Source organism: Medicago truncatula, chromosome 4 (assembly GCF_003473485.1).
Source record: "Medicago truncatula cultivar Jemalong A17 chromosome 4, MtrunA17r5.0-ANR, whole genome shotgun sequence".
Lineage (NCBI taxonomy): Eukaryota > Viridiplantae > Streptophyta > Magnoliopsida > Fabales > Fabaceae > Medicago > Medicago truncatula.
This window is the reverse complement of record NC_053045.1, coordinates 56,427,884-56,447,793: the sequence shown is the minus strand read 5'-3', so window position 1 is coordinate 56,447,793 and position 19,910 is coordinate 56,427,884. Positions and strand designations below refer to the sequence as shown.

General features: G+C 34.6%; 2 protein-coding genes across 2 annotated transcripts; one reads left to right on the top strand and one right to left on the bottom strand.

The window, feature by feature from the left end:
* Positions 1 to 1,640: 1,640 nt before the first annotated feature.
* On the bottom strand, positions 1,641 to 8,323 carry LOC11438818 (uncharacterized). Its single transcript, XM_003609471.4, has 8 exons — positions 8,074 to 8,323; positions 7,743 to 7,870; positions 6,294 to 7,224; positions 5,625 to 5,716; positions 4,580 to 4,654; positions 3,731 to 3,792; positions 3,578 to 3,647; positions 1,641 to 2,840 (listed from the first exon to the last, which is right to left on the bottom strand). The coding sequence occupies exons 1-8, from the start codon at positions 8,240 to 8,242 to the stop codon at positions 1,971 to 1,973; spliced, it is 2,397 nt and encodes a 798-aa protein (XP_003609519.2). The 5' UTR covers positions 8,243 to 8,323; the 3' UTR covers positions 1,641 to 1,970.
* Positions 8,324 to 17,603: 9,280 nt separating this feature from the next.
* Positions 17,604 to 18,089, top strand: LOC112420950 (uncharacterized). Its single transcript, XM_024780801.1, has one exon. It carries the CDS (start codon positions 17,604 to 17,606, stop codon positions 18,087 to 18,089), a length of 486 nt encoding a protein of 161 aa, XP_024636569.1.
* The last annotated feature ends 1,821 nt before the right edge of the window (positions 18,090 to 19,910 follow it).

Here is a 19,910-nt window from a genome sequence, read left to right as displayed (position 1 = left end):
AGGGTAAGACTGCATACAATACACCAATAATGGTGGGACCTCTTCCCGAACCCCACATATGCGGAAGTTTTAGTGCACCGGGTTACCCTTTACACTATACTAGTACTTTCTTTCGGTCTTTTTCTCAAAATTGGGATCTTTGTGCAAAACTTACATCCAGTTAAATGCAGTTTCATTCTTGAGGTTAAATTTGAGCTCATAATCACTCACACTAGAAATCTGCATCCAATTGAAGTTTTTTCCGTTCTAATGCAACATTGCCGTGAATTTTAGAAGCTATAAAATGAAACCTATTAGGTTACTTGCCTAACACGGGCTAAATTGAAAGGGCTTGAATCACATTCAAACATTGTTAGGTTTTGTTAGGAGTTTAATCTGTGTTGTTGTTATTCGGATCTAGTGGCTTGACTTAACAGGCACTTTTAGATTCTTTTTTATTGTAATAAATTATAGGCATTTATTGTTTACTATATTAGGCAGTGCTCTGATGAAAAGGCAATAATATTGCATCTTTCATTTTTTTGAAAGTAATAACTAGAATATTACTTTGTGATGTAATCTTTGCAATGATAAACTATAATTTAAACATGTTTAAAATTGTGATTTTGAATACCCATTTATTTGTATATCTTTGAATGTGATTAAAGGTGTGATTTTTTTTTTTTTGAATACGTATCTTTGAATTGACACTAACGTAAAGGGGGTTAGTATTGTAAAGCTTGAGCATGAAGCCAGGTAAGGTGAAGAGGTCTAGATCTAAATGAGAGGATGCCAGAACGTGGAAATAAAATTGATAAACGTGTGACACTTTGACCAGTGGGATAGTGGTTCCGTACCAATAAAAGAGAATGATCTCAGATCTATACTATACCCATTTTCATAATCAATAAATATAAGCTGGTAACATAACACATAATATTTGACTTTCAAATAATTTGATCACTCTAATGTCTTATTTGAAATTAAGTTACAAATAAGATATGAAATATTTTAGTTTAGCTGTCTATTGAGTATATTACATACAACATTCTCATTCAAAACACAGGATTGGTTTAAATTGAAATCTAAAAGGCTTAAATGGTCCCTATGATGATGAGAGATTAACTAAAACATTATCATTATTAATAGAAAAGAGTAGTGATATTTGATCAACCATTTCATATAATTTTTAGTGACAACTTTTTTTTCTCTTTTCATTGGATAAAAACAATGGAGAGAAAAAAAGGAAGAGAGAGAATAAGATGATAATGTGAGTATGAGAGAAAAAGTTGTCACAAAGTGGTTGTACAAATATCATTTTTAAACAGTTTGCAAGAGAATGACTTCATTCAATGACATGATTTTCTTGCTGTCGAGTGGTTTTCATGATTTGATAACAGATGCTGTAGTACTAACCCCTTGAGTAAAAAATAACTCACATTTTCCTTTTAAATGTAAAAAATTAAATATACTAAAAGCATTTTGCTTTCTAAACGAATTCACCCAATTCTATTTTGGATTAAAAATGTCTGATGTGATTTATAATCATTCTCGTTCGTTATTAGTATTATTGAAGGGGTGCAATACAATAGTATGGTAAAATAAATAAATTAATAAAGAAATAGGCACTTTAAATAAAGGGAAAAAAAAGAAAGAAGATATGATTAATCAGTGACAAATTGTTGAAAGGGGTGTCCATTGGTACAGCTTCAGTATCATACAGAAACATAAAACTCCACGAGTTCATCCAATGGTCACAGATTCAATGTAGCAGGTATCTTATACATAAACTACATGTCCTCCATAGAGGTAGGACCGAGTTTTCTTATTTTGTTTCCATAATTAAAAAACTACAAGCAAGAAACCTAGATAACTTTAACATTGATTTTTTAGACAGTCTTTCTACGGTAACGATAAATTACCACGTAAGATCACAACACTTAAAACAACAATACACAATTAGAAAGGAACATAAACACGTTACATCTAAATTAACCTTTGGCGCCCAGTCCTCGTGACTTTGGTAACCGAACAGCGCCCAATGGAGCAGTAATACCTTGCGATTCTCTACCTAATCCTGAACCTTCAACAAATCCCATCTTTGCCATCATCTTTGATCCAAACCCCTTTGTATGCTTTTCAAAAGAACCAATACCCGATGTTGAAGATCCTTTGGTATGCTTTTCAAAAGAACCAATACCTGAAGTTGAAGATCCTTTTGTATGCTTTTCAAAAGAACCAATACTTGAAGAGCCTTTGGTACGCTTTTCAGAAGAACCAACTCTTGAAGAACTTTTGGTATGCTTTTTAGAAGTACCGATACTGTCCCTTGTTGGATCATCAACATTACTAGAGAATTCCACACCCAAACCAAGTGATTTCGGCCTTTGGATAACCTCAATGGGCTGAGCCATACCTTGACCATTTTTCCCCAATCCCCCTCCTTCAGTGTATCCCATTTTAGCCATCATTTTGGAACCAAAACCAGTAGTGTGTACCTCAAAAGAACCAACATTAGCAGAGCTGGTGGCACCCTTCTTATTTGCACTATCAGTCTCTTCAGAATCAACAGCAATAACTTGTACAGTTTCTGAGTGGATTGTGCCGCTTGATACAAATGACACTGGCTGATTAGCATATGAACCCTTTTGTTCACTCCCTTTATTGTCCTTCACTTTACGTCTGTCTCTGCTGGCTGAGTTCTTTGGTGTCCTGCTCTGGCCAAATTGAAGTTCTTGCTGCCTAAAATCATTCCTTTTAGCATTTTTCTTTCTCGGTCTTCTTCTGTCTTCACTCACTGACTTCTTGTTCATAGGATCCATGACAGAAAAATCAACTTCCTCATCATCAACTCCTAACAACTGAAGTTCACGAAATGGTCAGAGTCCATTTGTTACGGGTTGAAATAAAAGTGATTTTGACATTGAGATTATTTCTTAGAGGTTTAATAAAAAAGCAGAAAGCATTTTGTCTTTGTTTATCCTAAAAAAATCACTTTTAAAAATAAAATAAAAATCAGTTTGTTTGGATATAACTACATAAAGTGATCTTTTTTATTATAAAATTAATTCCCCTTTTGACACTTATTTTCTCTCTCTTCTAAAAAAATCTATTTTTTGAGAAGCTGCTCTCAACAGCTTCTTCATTTGAAGCTGTTTTCTGATTATTATTTTTTTAGATTTTTTTTTCTTTTCAAAAAGATGTAAAAAATAGATACAATACTCTCAAAAGTGATTCATTTTTAAAAAAGTGATTATTTTCTGAAAAAAAACAGTAACAAACAGCCTCTCAGTCTCAGCTGTAAAAACTCACAGTGAAGATGATTGAAAATTTGTAAACCCCGAGTCTTTGAAATAGCAGTTAAAAAATCTCAAGTTTTGAATAAATACCCAATGGTTAAATTGAATGATAAAATGTTCCAAATAAATGTTTTGAAGTTTCAAGGACATTGGGGTGGAAGAGTAGGAAAAGTGAGTGGAAGACGGGCCACTCTGTATCTCAAGGGCAGTGATGAAACCCAGAGGAAAAGCATAAATTCAATTCAATGTATAAATGAATAAATTCCAAGATGTAATTAGCGAATGCCACAGAACAGAACCTTTTCCAGGCGCTGTCTACCACTTGCAGATGGCATCGATGTAGAATGTGTTCGCATCACAGTCACAAATCTGAAACCACAAATCCAGACTAGATATTAAATTCGCATCACACTAACAATCAATTATTTGAATAAGGGAAGACGATGCATCACCTTCTTTTCCCAGAACTTTGGCTGCTACTCCGCAACTGATAAACTCCTGCCAACCGCTGTACCTATATTCATGGAGAACGATCATTACAGGGCCAACGCTGCTCAGAACAGGTTGACACAAGTGCATGACAAATTAAATAGATGAATATCATAAGGTCCCATAATCAATTAGGAATGCAGTTGGAATATATAATTAGAACTGCAATGCTACAATGTGGTGGGGTGATGCGGGCTAAGGGTTTAAAGGAGTTAAAGGTCCAGGGTTCGAATCCTGGCAAGGAAGAAAATACCAACATAACAATTAAATGCTAACATTTGGCATTAAAAAAAATAGAACTATAATTCATAATTTTAAATTGAAAATCAATTTTTGAATTGGTTCAAAATTATTATGCTTGGTTGTGAAAGAAATACAGCGTTGAATTAGAAATCTAAATTCAATAATGCAAGATCTATTATTAAAAAAATTAATTAATTACAAATCCAACATAAAAACTTCATTTAATGCACTACAATAAAACATTTTTAATATAAAAATTAGTGCTATAAAATTAAAAAATTATTTTTCTTTTTTCAATTTCTTATGATATTGATGAATTTAATAAATGAGTTTTACAAATAGAAAAGGGCACCCACAATATATTATTTTGTAATCAACGGTTTAAGTGTGTTTTTGAAGTATATACTAAATTTGATTTTAATTTCTAAAACTTATTTAATATCATCAAAATAATTATATATCCTTAAGAAAATAGAACAGAAGCCAGTACACAAGGTAAACAGAAGTCGGCATTCATTTGAAATAGCAATACTTTTCGGTCATACTATTGGGGACAGAAGGATTCTCACCTGTGAGCAATCTCGAGAATGCATAGGCTGAAAAGAGTACATGTCTACATCCTCCAAAACAATCTTTTCCAATTTCTAGAATCCCACAAAAAAAAAGTTAGTGTGGGAAAACTCCAACTGAGTCAAGCATGGTAGCTTTGAAGAGAAGTTACACACGCCAAAGAGATATGTGATTCAATATAAAGCAATAAATAACAAAATTCAGATTAATGAGGAGCAAAAATGGACATTTTGAGATGCACAAAAAGTAAAAGAAGATGAAGAACAGTTCTAATCATGGGAGTGGAGCACGAGTTCTACAAAATTACACATTCTTTCATATGCTTACACTGCATATAACAGAAACACCTTCGTTGCATTTTTTATCTGATGCATTAATGCAAAATACAAAACTTAAAAGCTTAATAAACCCTGAACGTTGGTAGTTTCTTATTATATCTATAACAGAGTGACAAGTATCACAAAAACAATAAAAATGAAGTTAAATGCTCATACAATTTTTCAATTCTTCCTTTAGATGCCTCTCAAAGGCATATGCCTCCTACAACAACTGTATATGTAATGCAACAAACACAAACTGTTACCTGCCATGAATGTATGTTCCCAAATCCCACACTCCAAAGGGTCATCAGAGATATAAAATACACAAATCAATAGGTTAGCATATCTTTATCTAATCACACAACTTCCTTACTATAATTACAATTTTTACATTATTACAAGACCTTTCATCGAGTCGGAGAACTTATACAGGATTTAAAAGGAAATATATAGGTAACAGGCTTAGGTAAGAGTAGGAAATTTTTAGGTAACAGGCTTAGGTAAGAGTCACCAGATGTTCGTCACAGACACATAAATCAGAAAAAAGGAACCACATTTTGATACAAGAAGTTACAACTAAATTTCATTGATCTGCACATATATTTAATAGAAATAAGTGTCCTTGAAAAGATAAATAGAGCGAAAGGGTAAACAAAAGAAAACGGTATTAGATATAGTATGGCCAGAACCCAGAAATAACTATATTTGGTGATGAAATCCTTACCGAATTAATTTTCTCAAGATCAACACCTCGGTGTTGCATTCTCTCTCTACGCTTGACAGCAATTCTTTCTTTACGAAGTTTCTTTTTTTCACCTGTACAGAATGTGTCAGCAAAATGAGTAGTTGGAATTCCATATTGTGTGTGAGCATGAGCAGGGGTGTTTTTCCAATATCTAAAATTCATTTACATGAAGTTCAACCATTTCAAGTTAATGTTTCATGAATATGAAATCTCAATGATGAGCTTGTAACATGTTTCCATCAACTTGAATCTATGTATATTTATAATAATAAAAAAAATTTAAAAAAAAAAAAAAAGAGTATACAATCTGACATAGGGTTTGTGAAATTCAAAGCTCATGCATCAAACCAATAGATAATAGATAAATGCATACACAAATTAAACATACAACTGCTTCACAGCCAGTTTTTTCCAGCCCTGCTATTTCAACCATCCAGCCAAATAATCAAGGGCTTTAAAATTTTGCAGTTAATTAATGATATTAATGCAAGGATCTTCGTGAATATATCATCCTATAACTGAAAAACTCAACGCTTTACAAGTTTAAAATGTAATTTCAATCAGCAAGAAAGGTTTAGTTAAATTAAAAGCATATAATTAAGGAATAACATTGGATCTTTGACATAGATGGTTGTAGAATAGTCATACCATGAATTCTTTTGGAGGCTTTGCTCTTCTGAGCATGTGAAGGCCAAGAATGAGGAAATCTAGAAACATGCTTCTTTCTAGCAGAAATGGTTCTTGGATCCTTTTCGAGCATCAGGTCATCCAAAGTAAAAGGAACGTGCTTCTTTACAGGTCTTTGCCTCCATGGTTGGGCTTTCATCATGCCATATTCCCTAGAGGCATCTTGAAGGGATATACCACCCAACTTCTCCAAAGCCTCACCATAGCTACCGCTGGAAGAACTATCATCATCTGACTCATCCACGACAGGGTCTAGCAACCATTTTGCATCGATGATGTTTTCACTACCACCAACTCCTTCCAGATAATCTTCTGCAACCTCATCATCAATATCTGAATCACTGTCGGATGTGTCCTCAGAATAATCGCTTTCAGATGATCCAAGTACTTCTTGCTCAGAAGATGCGGAGCCGTCCTCATCAGACGTCTCTTCAATGTAATTTTCCTCACTCTCAATATCTGAGATGTCCTCTGTGTATAACTTAAGACCACCGATGGAAAGAAACCCTGAATTTCTACTAGAAGACACCTTTGATGGCAAGTCTTCTTCCATCTGATCACAGTTTCTATCCTCATCAGAATCAACATCCTTTTTAAAGGACGATGAGTCTAAAACTGGGGTTGATTGTAGCATCTGTTCCGATGGTGTGACAGTGCCAATTGGGGTTTCGTCATGTTCAGCAGGGAAACCTAATCCTCTATGAGAACTATCTCCCAAAACAAAATCACCATAACTGTAAGTATATTCCACACTGTTCTGCTTTGAAGGAGGTGTTTGGTCTTCGTGAGCAATAATTTGATTCTGCTGGGAATCCACCATAACAAAAGGTTGGAGCAGCTTATTTAAATTACCATCTTCACTGTTGTTCCCAATCCCAACACGCGAGGCCTCCTGGTATATACCGATAAATTCAAGTTACTCTGAAGCAACTATGAACACAGCTTATCTGATCTCAATTAAGTTAAACACAATTTAAATCAGAGGCATCTTATAAAACTATGTTGATGGATATGTTCAAAGATAAAGAATTTAACTTTCAGTTTCTGTTAAATATCTTCCTTTGGTGCGTGAGAAAATGCACTGACAGAACTTGAGCATACACATGCTGTACAGAGCATTGCTACAAAGTGCAAACAATTTATGATGAAGCCTTGTGAATAAGCATCTTTCAGTAATGGCACCGACACAGACACAACATTGCACATCGACTCCGATAGTTTGTGTTGGACACGTCTTTTATCAGAAATGTGTGTGCTTAAATGTTCGAAGGTAACATTATATGATCTGTGATCTATCGAATACATTGACATTTGCATCAACAAATTTAGATGGAAAATCCATTTTCACCTAGCAACCATAAAAATGCATAAAGTTATAAGCTTTGTTATTATACAAAGTTGCAAACAAACCTGTACATCAGGTGAAGAATAATTGAATGCAATAGTAGTCCCCAAAGATTTTGCAAATCCATTTTTAGAACCAGATGCTTCTCCTCTACGTAGACTCCCAGATTTGTTATTTGAACCACCATTTCTACCTGCAACCCAAATAAAATAAATACTCAAACCAAAGCATAGAAAAACAAAAATTTAAAAATAAAAAATACCCATGAAGCAAAATCATTATCCCAGATATAAATTATAAATTTTTATATTGAATGAAAACGAATAGCTAATTTTGATTAAGAAAAAAAAAACATTTTTTGCATCAAATTTCTGAGAAATCAAAAAGAGATAGAACCTGAATTACGATTGGAAGAGGAAGGACCCCAATCGGACAGGAATCCACCTTCGACGAAAAGTGCTTCTCTAGCAACTGAACCTCTTTTACGGGTTTTCGGGTTTCCACTACCGCTTCCGCTGGTGTTGGATCTTCCTCTACCTCTTCCTCTTCTACTTCCACCTCCCATTTTTGCTTCCAATAATCGTGAATGGAGCGAGCTTTGATTTTGCGTTTCAATGGCGGTGAAGATTGGAACACGAAAGTGGGACCCCACGTGTTGATTTCTACCCGCTATACGGGTCTGACCCGATAGGATATTCCCCATCCGATCCGAATCAACAATATATCCATGGTTGGGTCCAATTTTTGGCCCAATAAATTAACAAAATATATGTTTTGCCCCCTATCTTTTTAGTATTTTTTTTTTTAGCATTACTTTTCCCACCCTATGTATTTCCTCGCGCGCCCTATTTTTTCCAAAATTACCCTCGAAGCATTCCGGATTATTTAATCCACAATGATGTTTTCTTTTGTTAAAGGGTGAAAAAATGAGTGACGGATTTTTCCGGATTTGTAATCCGGAAACTTCAAAAAATAGGGCGCGTTACATGATGTTTCTGGATTACATAATCCGAAAACCCCCTAAACACCTTTTTTTCAAGGTAAAACAGCTCGGATTATATAATCCGAACTGTATCAGCACAAATTCTAAACATGTTTGTAACATTGATAGTCATTTTAGGGACAATATTAATCTTCCTAACTCTCATCCTTCTGTTTTGGGTCATTGTTATCTATTCTTAGTAAAAAATCGGATTTTCGGACTACTTGATCGGATTGCTTCGAAATTTCCCCAGAAAATCAGAAAAAATTCAAGGACCATGACTCTCCTGGAAGGGACTTCTTACAGGACTCCGCCCCTCAAAATCCAAAATTCCATCGTTTAGACCCATTTTTCATATTCACAGAAAAATCTGAAAAAATTTGCATTAGTTTTATTTGATTTTTAGAATTTTTTTGTGCTATTTTTATGATTTTATTTGACAGGTTTTTAGCATTTTTTACTTAGTTTTTTTGTTGTTTTTAAAAGCAAAACTCAAAACTGCTGAAATGTGAGAGAGTCTGAGGCTGATTATACATAAGAATTGTCCGGATTATAAAATCCGAAATAGTAAACATGAATCCGAATTTTAAAATCTGGAATGCACAAGGGCATTTTTGGAAATTTTACAGGGCGCGGGAGAAGGCCATAGTCTTTTTTGACAAATAACTTTTACTATGTTAAACTACTGATTGTTTTTCTTTTGTTGAAACATTTAAACAACTGAAATTTTTTTTACAAAACATTTAACTGCCGAATGTTAGAATTGCTCTTTTAATTATTGATTTTTATTTTTTAACAAAACATTTAACTAATAAATGTCACGGTTCTCCCATCAAGTTCAAGTTTGGGGGAATTTTGAGAAATAGTGATGGTTTTTTTTTATCAGCCTTTTCTGGTTTTATCACGGGTTCAGATGATGTTATTTTTGCTGAACTTTCGACTATTTATCATGGGTTGATCATAGCTCAAAATTTGGGTTTTATGGAGTTAGTTTGCTACTCGGATTCTCTCTTTGTATCAATCTCATCAACGGGCGCCTGGAGAAGTATCACGTCTATGTTGTTCTTATACAAGACATAGAAGAGCTTCTTCATCAAAATAATGTCGTTGTTTGTCATACTCTCAAAAAAGGCAATCGATGTGCTGACTTTTTTTTTATAAAGTTTGGAGTTTCTTCGGATGTTGACCTCCTTATTCACGCTTCTCCCCAGATGGGCTGCAAAATCTTTTTAGAAGCGACGTTAATGGAACTTTATTCCTTAGGGAATAATTAACTTCTGTTAGACTTTTTTCGTTCTTGTTTGTTTTCTTGTTTTTTTATTCCTTAGGGAATAAAAAGCTCTTTTAATTTATAAAAAAAAAATGAGCTCGAAATATCTTATATTAAATTTTAGTAATTTTTGTTCACGCGAGCTTAACTCAGTTGGTAAGAACAGTGTATAAAATATACAAGGTTCGGGGTTCGAACCCCGAACACCTCCAAAAAAAATTAGTAATTCCATAGAAACCATTTTTTAAAATGTAAAATAAAATCATTTAATTTATAACTGATGGGACCGTAATCTCTTGGTTGAGATGGTTTAGAAGCTAAGAAATAGTTATTATGTAGAAGGCTCACTCTAATGAAGAAATAAATGTCTGGATTTAGTCTACAAATTAAACTAAAATGACCTAAACTTAGAATTGGGCTGCAGTGGAGATTACTCTTCTCAACATGAATTTACTCTTCTCAACAACAAAGAGGAGATTAAATGAAACCAAGTTGCTTGGGCTCCAGTGGCAAAGAGCTCATTCCAATGACGTATTCGAAAAATACTGGATTCGATTTTCAGGAGGAACAACGCTTGGTCAGTGTGTATGCCTCTACGCACGAGCCGGATTAGTCGCCCACCGTTGATGGGTTGGAAACCAGTGCAAAAAAAAAAAAAAGAAAAAAAGAGGAGATTAAATTACTAATAAAATTAAACATCGTGTAGACCAAGTGATTACCGTAATCTTTACAACGAATTTACGAATACATGAGATTCAAAGAGTTAGAACTTATGAGAGAATGGTAAGAAAGCAAAATAAAGAAAACATGTCAATAACATGGTGAACACGTAATGACGATATGTGGTTCTAAATAATTTGGTAAGAGATTCGATGGGTGGTTGGTGTATACAAAAATATATGTTGAAAAGAGAGGCTAACTATTATGTAAATATATGACAAAAATTAAAGTATATTTAACTCGAACTATAATTTCACAAGTATTTCGCATCTTTAGAGAAGGAAGTGTTTCTCTAGATTTTTTTTATAAGTTGACGGCACAAAACAAGGTTTAAGCATATGGAGCTTTAAAGGCTTGTTTGTTTTGGATGATAATTGAAGGAAAGATTGAATAAGGATAGAAAGTAGAAGGATGTGCAATCTTTCCATAGTTTGAAACAACCTTAAAAAGGTGAGGAAGGACATGGGCTGGGTCCCATACAAAAAAATGTTTATGCTCTATATATAATGGAATGCATAGAGAAACCACTCTTTTGAGGAAAGTTACATAATAGACCCACAAATGCATATGCTTTTCAATGTGACATTAAAATATATTAAATTAAAATTAAAATATACTATGTAATGAAGTAAATTCTTGCTGTTGTATTCTATTCAAATAAAATAAATGTGCAACTATATAGTTTTATACTATTAATAAAAGGAAAAAGCTTCTTCGTGCGAATGTTCATGTGCGAAAAACAACGAATGATATTAACCGTGGGATATATCTCAAATTGTAATTTCTTTTGACTATTATTTATTAATACAACTGTCAGCATGTATCGTGTGCTATTCGTGCTTCAATTTCGTCGCACTATACAGCATTCCTCTTAATAAAATTACAATCTTAAATCACTTGTATATATCACATTCTTATAGGGATATGTCAGTCATTTTATTAAATATAAATCTTTCTTTCCTTTCACTTTCACTAATACCAAACAACTAAAAAATCATCTCACTTTCTACTCACTTTCTATTCACTTTCTTTCCTCTAACAATCATTCCTTTTACCTTCTTTCCTTCAACTTTCCTTTGTCATCCAAACAGAGCCTAAGGCAGCTCCTCTTGTTTTCTAGAGTGTGTTTTTTCTTTTCTTTATAATGATACATCATACATATTAGCACTATCTAAGGACCACCAATATTAAGTTTTTATGAAAAGTTGTGTAATCAATGCATTGAAATTTGTAACATTTGACTTTTTTAAAGAATATTTTCAAAATTTGGGATCGTTAACTTGGGGGCACTCGTTAACAAGACTCTGTAATTAAACCTCTTTTAATTAGGGTTATGTGATGAACATCTACTTATTCGTTGAATTCAATTAATATAAAAATTTCTATTCAGTTTATGATTATTGTAGTCTAATCTAATTTGTACATGTTCCGAACGTTGTAACGTTTTTTCAACTAACGATTAACCTCATATTTAGGTTAAAGTATAAGACTGGCTATCCTACCTAATAAATGTTTATGTAGATAATTTGTAAATTACGATATTTATATAGCGGTGTTCAAATCCAAACTGGTCCACAATAAAACCACAAACTGATAAAAAAAATGAAAATTGCAAAAAGTCGAATATTCTTTTATGCATTTGGATGTTGTTCTATAAAAACCGCTAGGATTAGATCGGATTTCAGGTCACTTTCTCTAAACTAAACTGAACTGCAAAAGTAACTATTAATATTTATTTATTCTTTTATTAGTATTATATATTGCATTATTATGTTGCTTGTTGGTTTTTATTCTTATATATTTCACTAATTTAATCTATATTATTACTACTTCATATGTTTAAATAATAATCAATAATTTTCATATTGTAATTTTATTTCGTTAATATATTTTACTAATATTTTTTTTAAAAAGTATATATATATATATATATATATGAGATTTGTGGGATTTGCTACAATAGACCCACTTATTTTCATAAAGGTTTATTTTAGCAAGCAACACCTTTTCATTAAGACTAAAATACCCATGTCATTGCTCTTTCAAAAACTCAAAACTGATGGACATAAATGTAATTTATGTTTAATAATTAATTTTTTTTTCCAAATTTTTGTTCTCTTTCCTCTTTTGTTATTGGCCTGTCTCCATGTTCCGTGAGATTTGCTATTCTTCCATCATGAAATCGTATGAAGCTGCGTGTGTGGTTAAAAAAAAAATTCCTTGAAAACCCATGTGTTATTTTCTTGTATAATTCACGCCTTTAATTCCCCCTTCCGTTCTCATCATCAACAAAACTGTTTCGGATTTACCTATGCCGCGGTGTTTATCGTCGCAACCATCTTGATAAGCCGCCCTTGAAGCCAATTTCGACGTCGGCTACCGTCTTAATGGCAATTGAATTTATCTGTAACTCCGGCGAAATTCCCGTCTGTGTTTAGAACGGTGACCACTCTAAAATTGGTTGGTGTCAATGTGTTGGGAAAGCATTTATGATTGATTTTATTTGTTACATTTGCAAACAAGGAAATCCTGTGTGTCATTGAAAGCCCTTGAGGCTTCGATTTTCATGTTCTGTTAAATCCAATTTTGATTAATGGTGGTGTTAATCATCCTGCTCCTGACTGAACATGGAGAGAGAGAGGCTGAATGAAAGAGAAAGAGCGTGGGTCATGATGGAAGAGAAAACAAAAAAAATTAATTATTAAACATAAATTACATTTGTGTCCTTTAGTGTTAAGTTTTTGAAAGAACAAAGGCATGGGTATTTTAGTCTAAATGAAAAGGTGTTGCTTGCTAAAATAGACTTTCATGAAAATGAGTGGGTCTATTGCAGCAAATCCATATATATATATATATGGAAATTCTTTGTTACCCATCTCACTATGGTGGGTATTTGTACCCATGACATTTTAAGTTGGTTAAAATGTTAACTGACGTCATAAGATTTTATTTTATTTTAATTTTTTTTAGAAACGAGATTTTCTTTGATACCAGAGTTTTAGCAGAGTGCGGAAGACTTTTTCTATAGAAAAATTTAAATTCTTTTGTCTAGTTTTTCGAGTTGTAGAGACAACTTGAGCTTTGTAATTTATTTATCTCTTTTTGTTCTGAGATTTTAAAATCTCTTTTGGATGGTGTTACTCTAAGGCTTTAATCCCTGATCGATAGTTTTTCTGTTTCTTCAAATATATATTTACTAATTATAGATTTCATTAACATTCAATTACTTAGGTTCGGTTAATGTCCACTCATTGTTTTTATTCCTTCTATTATTAGTAATATATTTCTGATGTGTTGGGAATAATTGCTAGTTGTTGAGAGTATCGACCTAGTTGAAGACATAGCCTAGTACCATTCCTTTTTCCATGTTATATCTCTGTTTACAAACTTTGCACTATTCTCACCCACTATGGTTGCATGATGGATTGAGTATCCTAGTTGGAATGCTAGCTAATTTTTAAACAATGGTGACAACTAGGGTACCCATGGAAAAATGGTGGGTAATTTACCCTAACCAATATATATTAGCTACATAAGCATATTTTAAGTGGTATCCATGAACTATCTTGACCCACCAACAAATTGCTCATTTTCATTGGTTGGTGGGTAAATTACCCACCATTCTTCAAAGGTAATCTAGAAAAAACCCTAAAGAACATATTGTTAGATACTAGCTAGTTTGTAATTTAAAACAAAAGTTCAGGCTTATAAAAAAAAACACCGTTAGAATATACTAGTTTTACACTATATTTGACAATTATATTTGATAGAAAATCTGTAAACGGTGATTAACATAGTAAACATGAAGGGAGGTGAGTGTTTTTTTCAAACTAAAAAGGATATGAATGTCTTTTAATAAAATCTTAGAGACCCTTCAAATAACTAAATTAATAAATTTGTACATAATAGAAAAACTCAATTGATAGGGAAGAAAAGTTGGGCTAATGTTCGCGCTTTGAAGGCTGGTTTGGTTTTGTTTGAGGCTATGTCGGGTTTGAAGGTAAATTTCCATAAAAGCTCTCTGGTGGGGGTGAATATTAATGCCTCTTGGTTGTCTGAAGCAGCTTCTGTGTTGGGTTGCAAAGTGGAAAAAATTCCGTTCCTCTATTTGGGCCTTCCGATTGGGGGTGATTCGCGCCGGTTATTATTTTGGAAGCCTGTTGTTAATTGTATTAAAACTAGATTGTCTGGTTGGCATAGTCGGTTCCTTTCTTTTGGTCGTCGTCTAATTCTTCTCAAATTCGTCATGACTGCACTTCCTGTCTATGCACTTTCCTTTTTCAAAGCTCCGTCAGGTATAATCTCTTCCATTGAATCTTTGTTAAATAATTTTTTTTGGGGGGGTTGTGAGGAAAAAAGAAAAATATCATGGGTTGGTTGGCATTCTTTGTGTTTGAGGAGGGAGTATGGGGGGTTGGGTGTTCGGAGATTGAGAGAGTTTAACATTGCTTTGCTAGGGAAATGGTGTTAGCGGTTGTTAGTTGATAGAGAGGGGTTGTGGCGTAGGGTGTTGGTGGCTAGGTATGGTGTGGCGGATGGTGGTTTGGAGGATGGGGGCCGGAGTTGTTCTTCGTGGTGGAGGGAGATAGTCAGGATTAGAGATGAGATAGGCGAGGGTGGAGAGGGTTGGTTTGTGGATTGTGTTAGGAGGAGGGTGGGGGATGGAGCTGATATCGATTTTTGGCGAGATTGTTGGTGTGGTATGTTCCGTTGTGTGAGCGCTTTAGGCGACTTTATGACTTAGCCATCAATAAATCAATCACGGTGAGGAACATGTTCTTGTTGGGGGTGGAGGATGGTGGGGGGGCGTGGCAGTGGCGTCGCCGGTTATTGGTGTGTGAGGAGGACTTGGTAGAGGAGTGTAGGGCTTTATTACTAACAGTCTATTTGCAGGAATTCGTTACTGACAGATGGGTGTGGTTATTGGATCCGATTGGTGGCTATTCTGTTCGTGGGGTATATGACTTATTGACATCGCATGAACAACCTCAGATTCATCAAAGTATGGAGTTAGTCTGGCACAAACAGGTACATCTAAAAGTTACAGTCCTTGCTTGGGGGTTGTTGAGGGATCATTTACCTACTAAAGCCAATTTGACAAATCGCAGCATTTTACCGATGGAGGCTAGGCTTTGTGTCACGGGATGTGGGCATGTTGAAGATGTGTCTCATTTGTTTTTATCTTGTCCATTCTTCGGTGCTTTGTGGCCTATGGTGTGGGATTGGCTTGGTGTAGAAGGGGTAGATTCTCATGCTCCCTTAGCTTGGATCATTTTATGCAATTTATTCAATATGCTGGTGCCTTGAAATCGCGTCGGTCTCTCTTTCACTTGATTTGGCTTCAGTGTGTTTGGGTTATTTGGAATGAACGGAATGACAGGTTGTTTCGTGGCCGTAATGGTTCTCTATCACAGTTGTTAGATAAAGTAAAATCAAATACTCTGTGATGGCTGAAAGCTAGTAATGTGGTCTTTACTTTTGGTACTCATAATTGGTGGTCGAGCCCGCTTGTATGTATGGGTATCGATTGACCTTATTGTAATCTTACTGGTTGTTGCTGTTTTTTTGTGATTGTTTTGGCACGCCTTATGCTATAACAATTACGGTGTTCTTGGTAATATAATTCATTTTAGTTTTTTAAGAAGAAAAAAAAAATCTCACTTCATGTACCACGCGTTCTTCATATTATGCTTTATTATTTCCCCTTCATAAAAATAAAACCATTCGATAATTCCAAAGAAGTGTAACTTGAGTATACACGATGAAGCAACAGTGACCACCTTGGACGTTGCCTCAATCCGCTCTCCAAAATAGAAAATGTAACCAAACACACAAATATTGACGGACATAACTAGAACACTATAACACAAAATGAAAACAAAGATTACTTTTGGGATCATCCATTCCATAATTCCATGTGCGTACATCAAGAAAAACGACATACCAAATTCATTTTTAGTTAACCAAGCAGAAAATGTCAAAAATAAAAAAAGATTTATTATTTTGGGCAAGAGAAAGGTAAGAAGAAAGGGTTTTGAATTATAGGTAACCTAAGACTAAGAGTGTCTTGTTAGTATTAGTAGTAACATTTTCCAAGTGTTTCGGTGCTAGCAATATAATTGTCCATATACTTAATTTTGAGACTTCTTTTACATTGATTCATATTCTAAGATGTATAACATAATATAGTTTTTGAAATGTAATTGATTAAAAAAAAATAATGTCCTATAAATAATTAATATTCCTCTCTATTTTTTATTTCTACCAACTGTTAGCTGCTAACTAAATTCTTCTAATGGCCAACAGGTAACAGCCCACGTATAGGACCCCGTGCTGTGAACTGACCCACCAGATATTGACTCCCACAAGTCTACACAACTACATATCCATTTGGCCAGCACGCCACTATATAGTTGGAGGCTCCAACTTGGAGCATTGTGCATTTAATAGGGATGGCTAATGATTTTTAATTTTTCGGGAAATTATGAAAATTAAATAATACACTGTTTTGATAATGCATATATATTTGGTTCGAGTAATATATATCACCTGTTTTTCTCATCACACATTGACTTCTTCATCTCTCAAACCAAATATATATGCTTTATCAAAACATTGTATTACTCGAACATCAAAATATTGACATCGTATATATTTATCTTTATCTCTTAAAAAATATTTGACGTTTTATTTGGCAACAAATATTTTATGTCTAAACATCATTTCTCTTATAAAAACTTGTTCTATAAAATATGATCTAGCATAAATGAGCTTTGTAATACAATATGATATAACATAAGAGGTTAGTTTCCCACCGTATGACAAATAAATGTTTGAATCACGGCTAAAAAAATATATTTATATTTGGTTTGGAATCTTGTTTGGAGAAGACCTTTATTCGTTTGGGCAGCGGACATGCTTTTCGATCTCCTGGTGGTCGTCACTAGACGATCAATGGTGGTGAGGGAGGATGTCTGGTCTTGGACGCTCAGTCTTGATGGTCGGTACTCGGTGAAGTCTGCGTGCTCATTCCTTATCAAGGATCTTATGGTTATGGGTATCCCTCAGGGAGAGGTCTTGAAGGCGGTCTCGAGGGTTTGGAAGTCTTGGGCCCCGTCTAAAGTCATTGTTTTTTCTTGGCAACTCCTTCTCGACATGATCCCCTCTCGTAGTAACCTCATTAGGTGGGGAATTTCGCTCCCTGAGGGAGGTGTAGGGTGTGTTTTCTGTGATGTGCTATCTGAGTCTTCGGCGCACTTGTTCCTTTCTTGTCCTTCATTCTTTACTGTGTGGTACCAGGTGTCTAGGTGGTTGGGCTGGGATTTTGTCATGCCTCTGGGGCTTGCTCAGCAGTTTCAGGTGTTTACAGGGTTAGGAGGGGGGAAGAGAGTTAGGTTAGGTTTGCTTCTTGTTTGGCATATTGTTATTTGGACCATTTGAGCATCCCAGAATGACCTTATCTTTGCTGGTGGCTTACTCCGAGAGGAGCCAGTGGTGGATAGAGTGAAACTCTTAGCTTGGAAGTCGTTCCGGGCTAAGTTTCCTGCTAGTTCCTGTTCTCTCTATGAGTGGGAAATCCATCCCGCCCTGTGTTGGAACCGGTAGGGTGTTTGGTGGTTGTTTTTTCCTGGGGTTGCTTGCGGGGTGGGGTGGGGTGGGGTTATATCTCCTCCCTCCTTGGTGTGGCTTTCGAGATTTCCTGTTGATTTTTGTGCCTGCAGGTGGTCGCCGTTTCTAGATATCAGTTTGTTGGTGTTTTTTGTTTTTTCTGTTGCTTTTAGTCTTTTAGGGTAGGTGTGGGTGCGCTTCCATCCTCGTTTGTGGGGGTTTTCAGATGCACCCTTTGGTGTTTGTCTGCTGGAGCATCTTTTGACGGTTCTTATGGTGTATTTTGTATTCTCTCATATATATATATATATTTGCCATTTAAAAAAAAGTGATATATAAATAGAAAGAAAAAATGATATTTTTTTTTAGTCAGATAGCCTAAGTCGGGTGTTCAGGGTTCGAACTCAGACCCCTGCATATAATAATGCATTGTCCTACCAACCAAGTGATGCTCGCATCATAGAATGAATTTATTTAAGTTGAAGAAGTAGGCGGTGGAAAGGAAGTCAAAGTAATATTAAATTAACTACCCACGGATGGAGTTATATAAATGCCCATCTCCTTGGTCTCACATATACATGCTGTTAAAGTCCTAAACAAACAAAACAAATTGTATAAAAGGAGCTTTAGATGATGCACATTGGCATCATCGAGTTCAATATCTAGCTAGCTAGCTATATTAGAGATTGTGATTTTGATAGAAATCATATGATCGATATGGCCACTGCTGGAGATGGATTATTCTGGTCATTGCATGAAGGAAGCATATCTGGCTATGACAATACCTTTGAAAAGAGACCTTACCACCGTAAATGTGGTTGTGCACTTCATAATAAAAAGTCACGTATGAATTACAAGCACATGCTACCAAGTTGTTGTAACAGGACCGTGTCTTATCCTATCAAGAAAGAACGTAGGAGTTTGGTCGTGAAAACAGCTTCAACTACTCTTTCTTCTTCCTTTTCTTTTCCAACTAATTCTTCTTCTCAAGTAATGATGAGTTTGGTAAACCTTCAAGAGCAGGAGGAGGAGCCAAATCACAAGTATTTTTAAATTATTCAAGGTCTGAGAAGAATTAATTCATGGACGTACGCTATTAATTTGGTTCATGAACATTTCTCACCTAAGGTTACTCTGCTTTCATCGTTGATGGTATTAGAAATTAGAAACTCCATTTTCTTGAAAATTATTATTATATTATATGGTAATGGAATTTCTTTTGTACGCATCTATTCTTAGTTCTTGATCTCTGCCTGTGGGCTCTTCATCTTCATCTTCAAAAATACTCTTTTAACCAAGACAAATGCATATAAAGTAAACCTATAAAATTAACAAGACTTACCTAAACATGATCGTAATTAGACATATTACTTATAACTACTCGATTTTTTATTTAAATAGAAAGAGCATTTTGATATCTCTTAACTGGAAAAACATCATCTAGAAAAATCATGTTTGTTTTATTTATGGCAAGAATTAAGACATTTCATATGGACATTTTCCTAATAACAATAAACTTGCTGAAAACAAGTACTATTAGAAAAACGTTATTTAATTAGACACCTAACATTCAACCACTATATCACAATTCACAAAAATGGTCACTAAACACTTTAAGGGCCGAATTATAGATATCTTTTTAGTTAGAAATTA

Bases quoted from the DNA above. Each gene is read 5' to 3' on its own strand.
- LOC11438818 (XM_003609471.4), bottom strand. From the start codon at position 8,242: ATGGGAGGTGGAAGTAGAAGAGGAAGAGGTAGAGGAAGATCCAACACC. The intron at 7,871-8,073 runs GTTCTATCTCTT...TTTGGGTTGCAG, and splicing joins CTCTTCCAATCGTAATTCAG to GTAGAAATGGTGGTTCAAAT. The intron at 2,841-3,577 runs GTTCTGTTCTGT...CGTGAACTTCAG, and splicing joins GTAGACAGCGCCTGGAAAAG to TTGTTAGGAGTTGATGATGA.
- LOC112420950 (XM_024780801.1), top strand. From the start codon at position 17,604: ATGGTGGTGAGGGAGGATGTCTGGTCTTGGACGCTCAGTCTTGATGGT.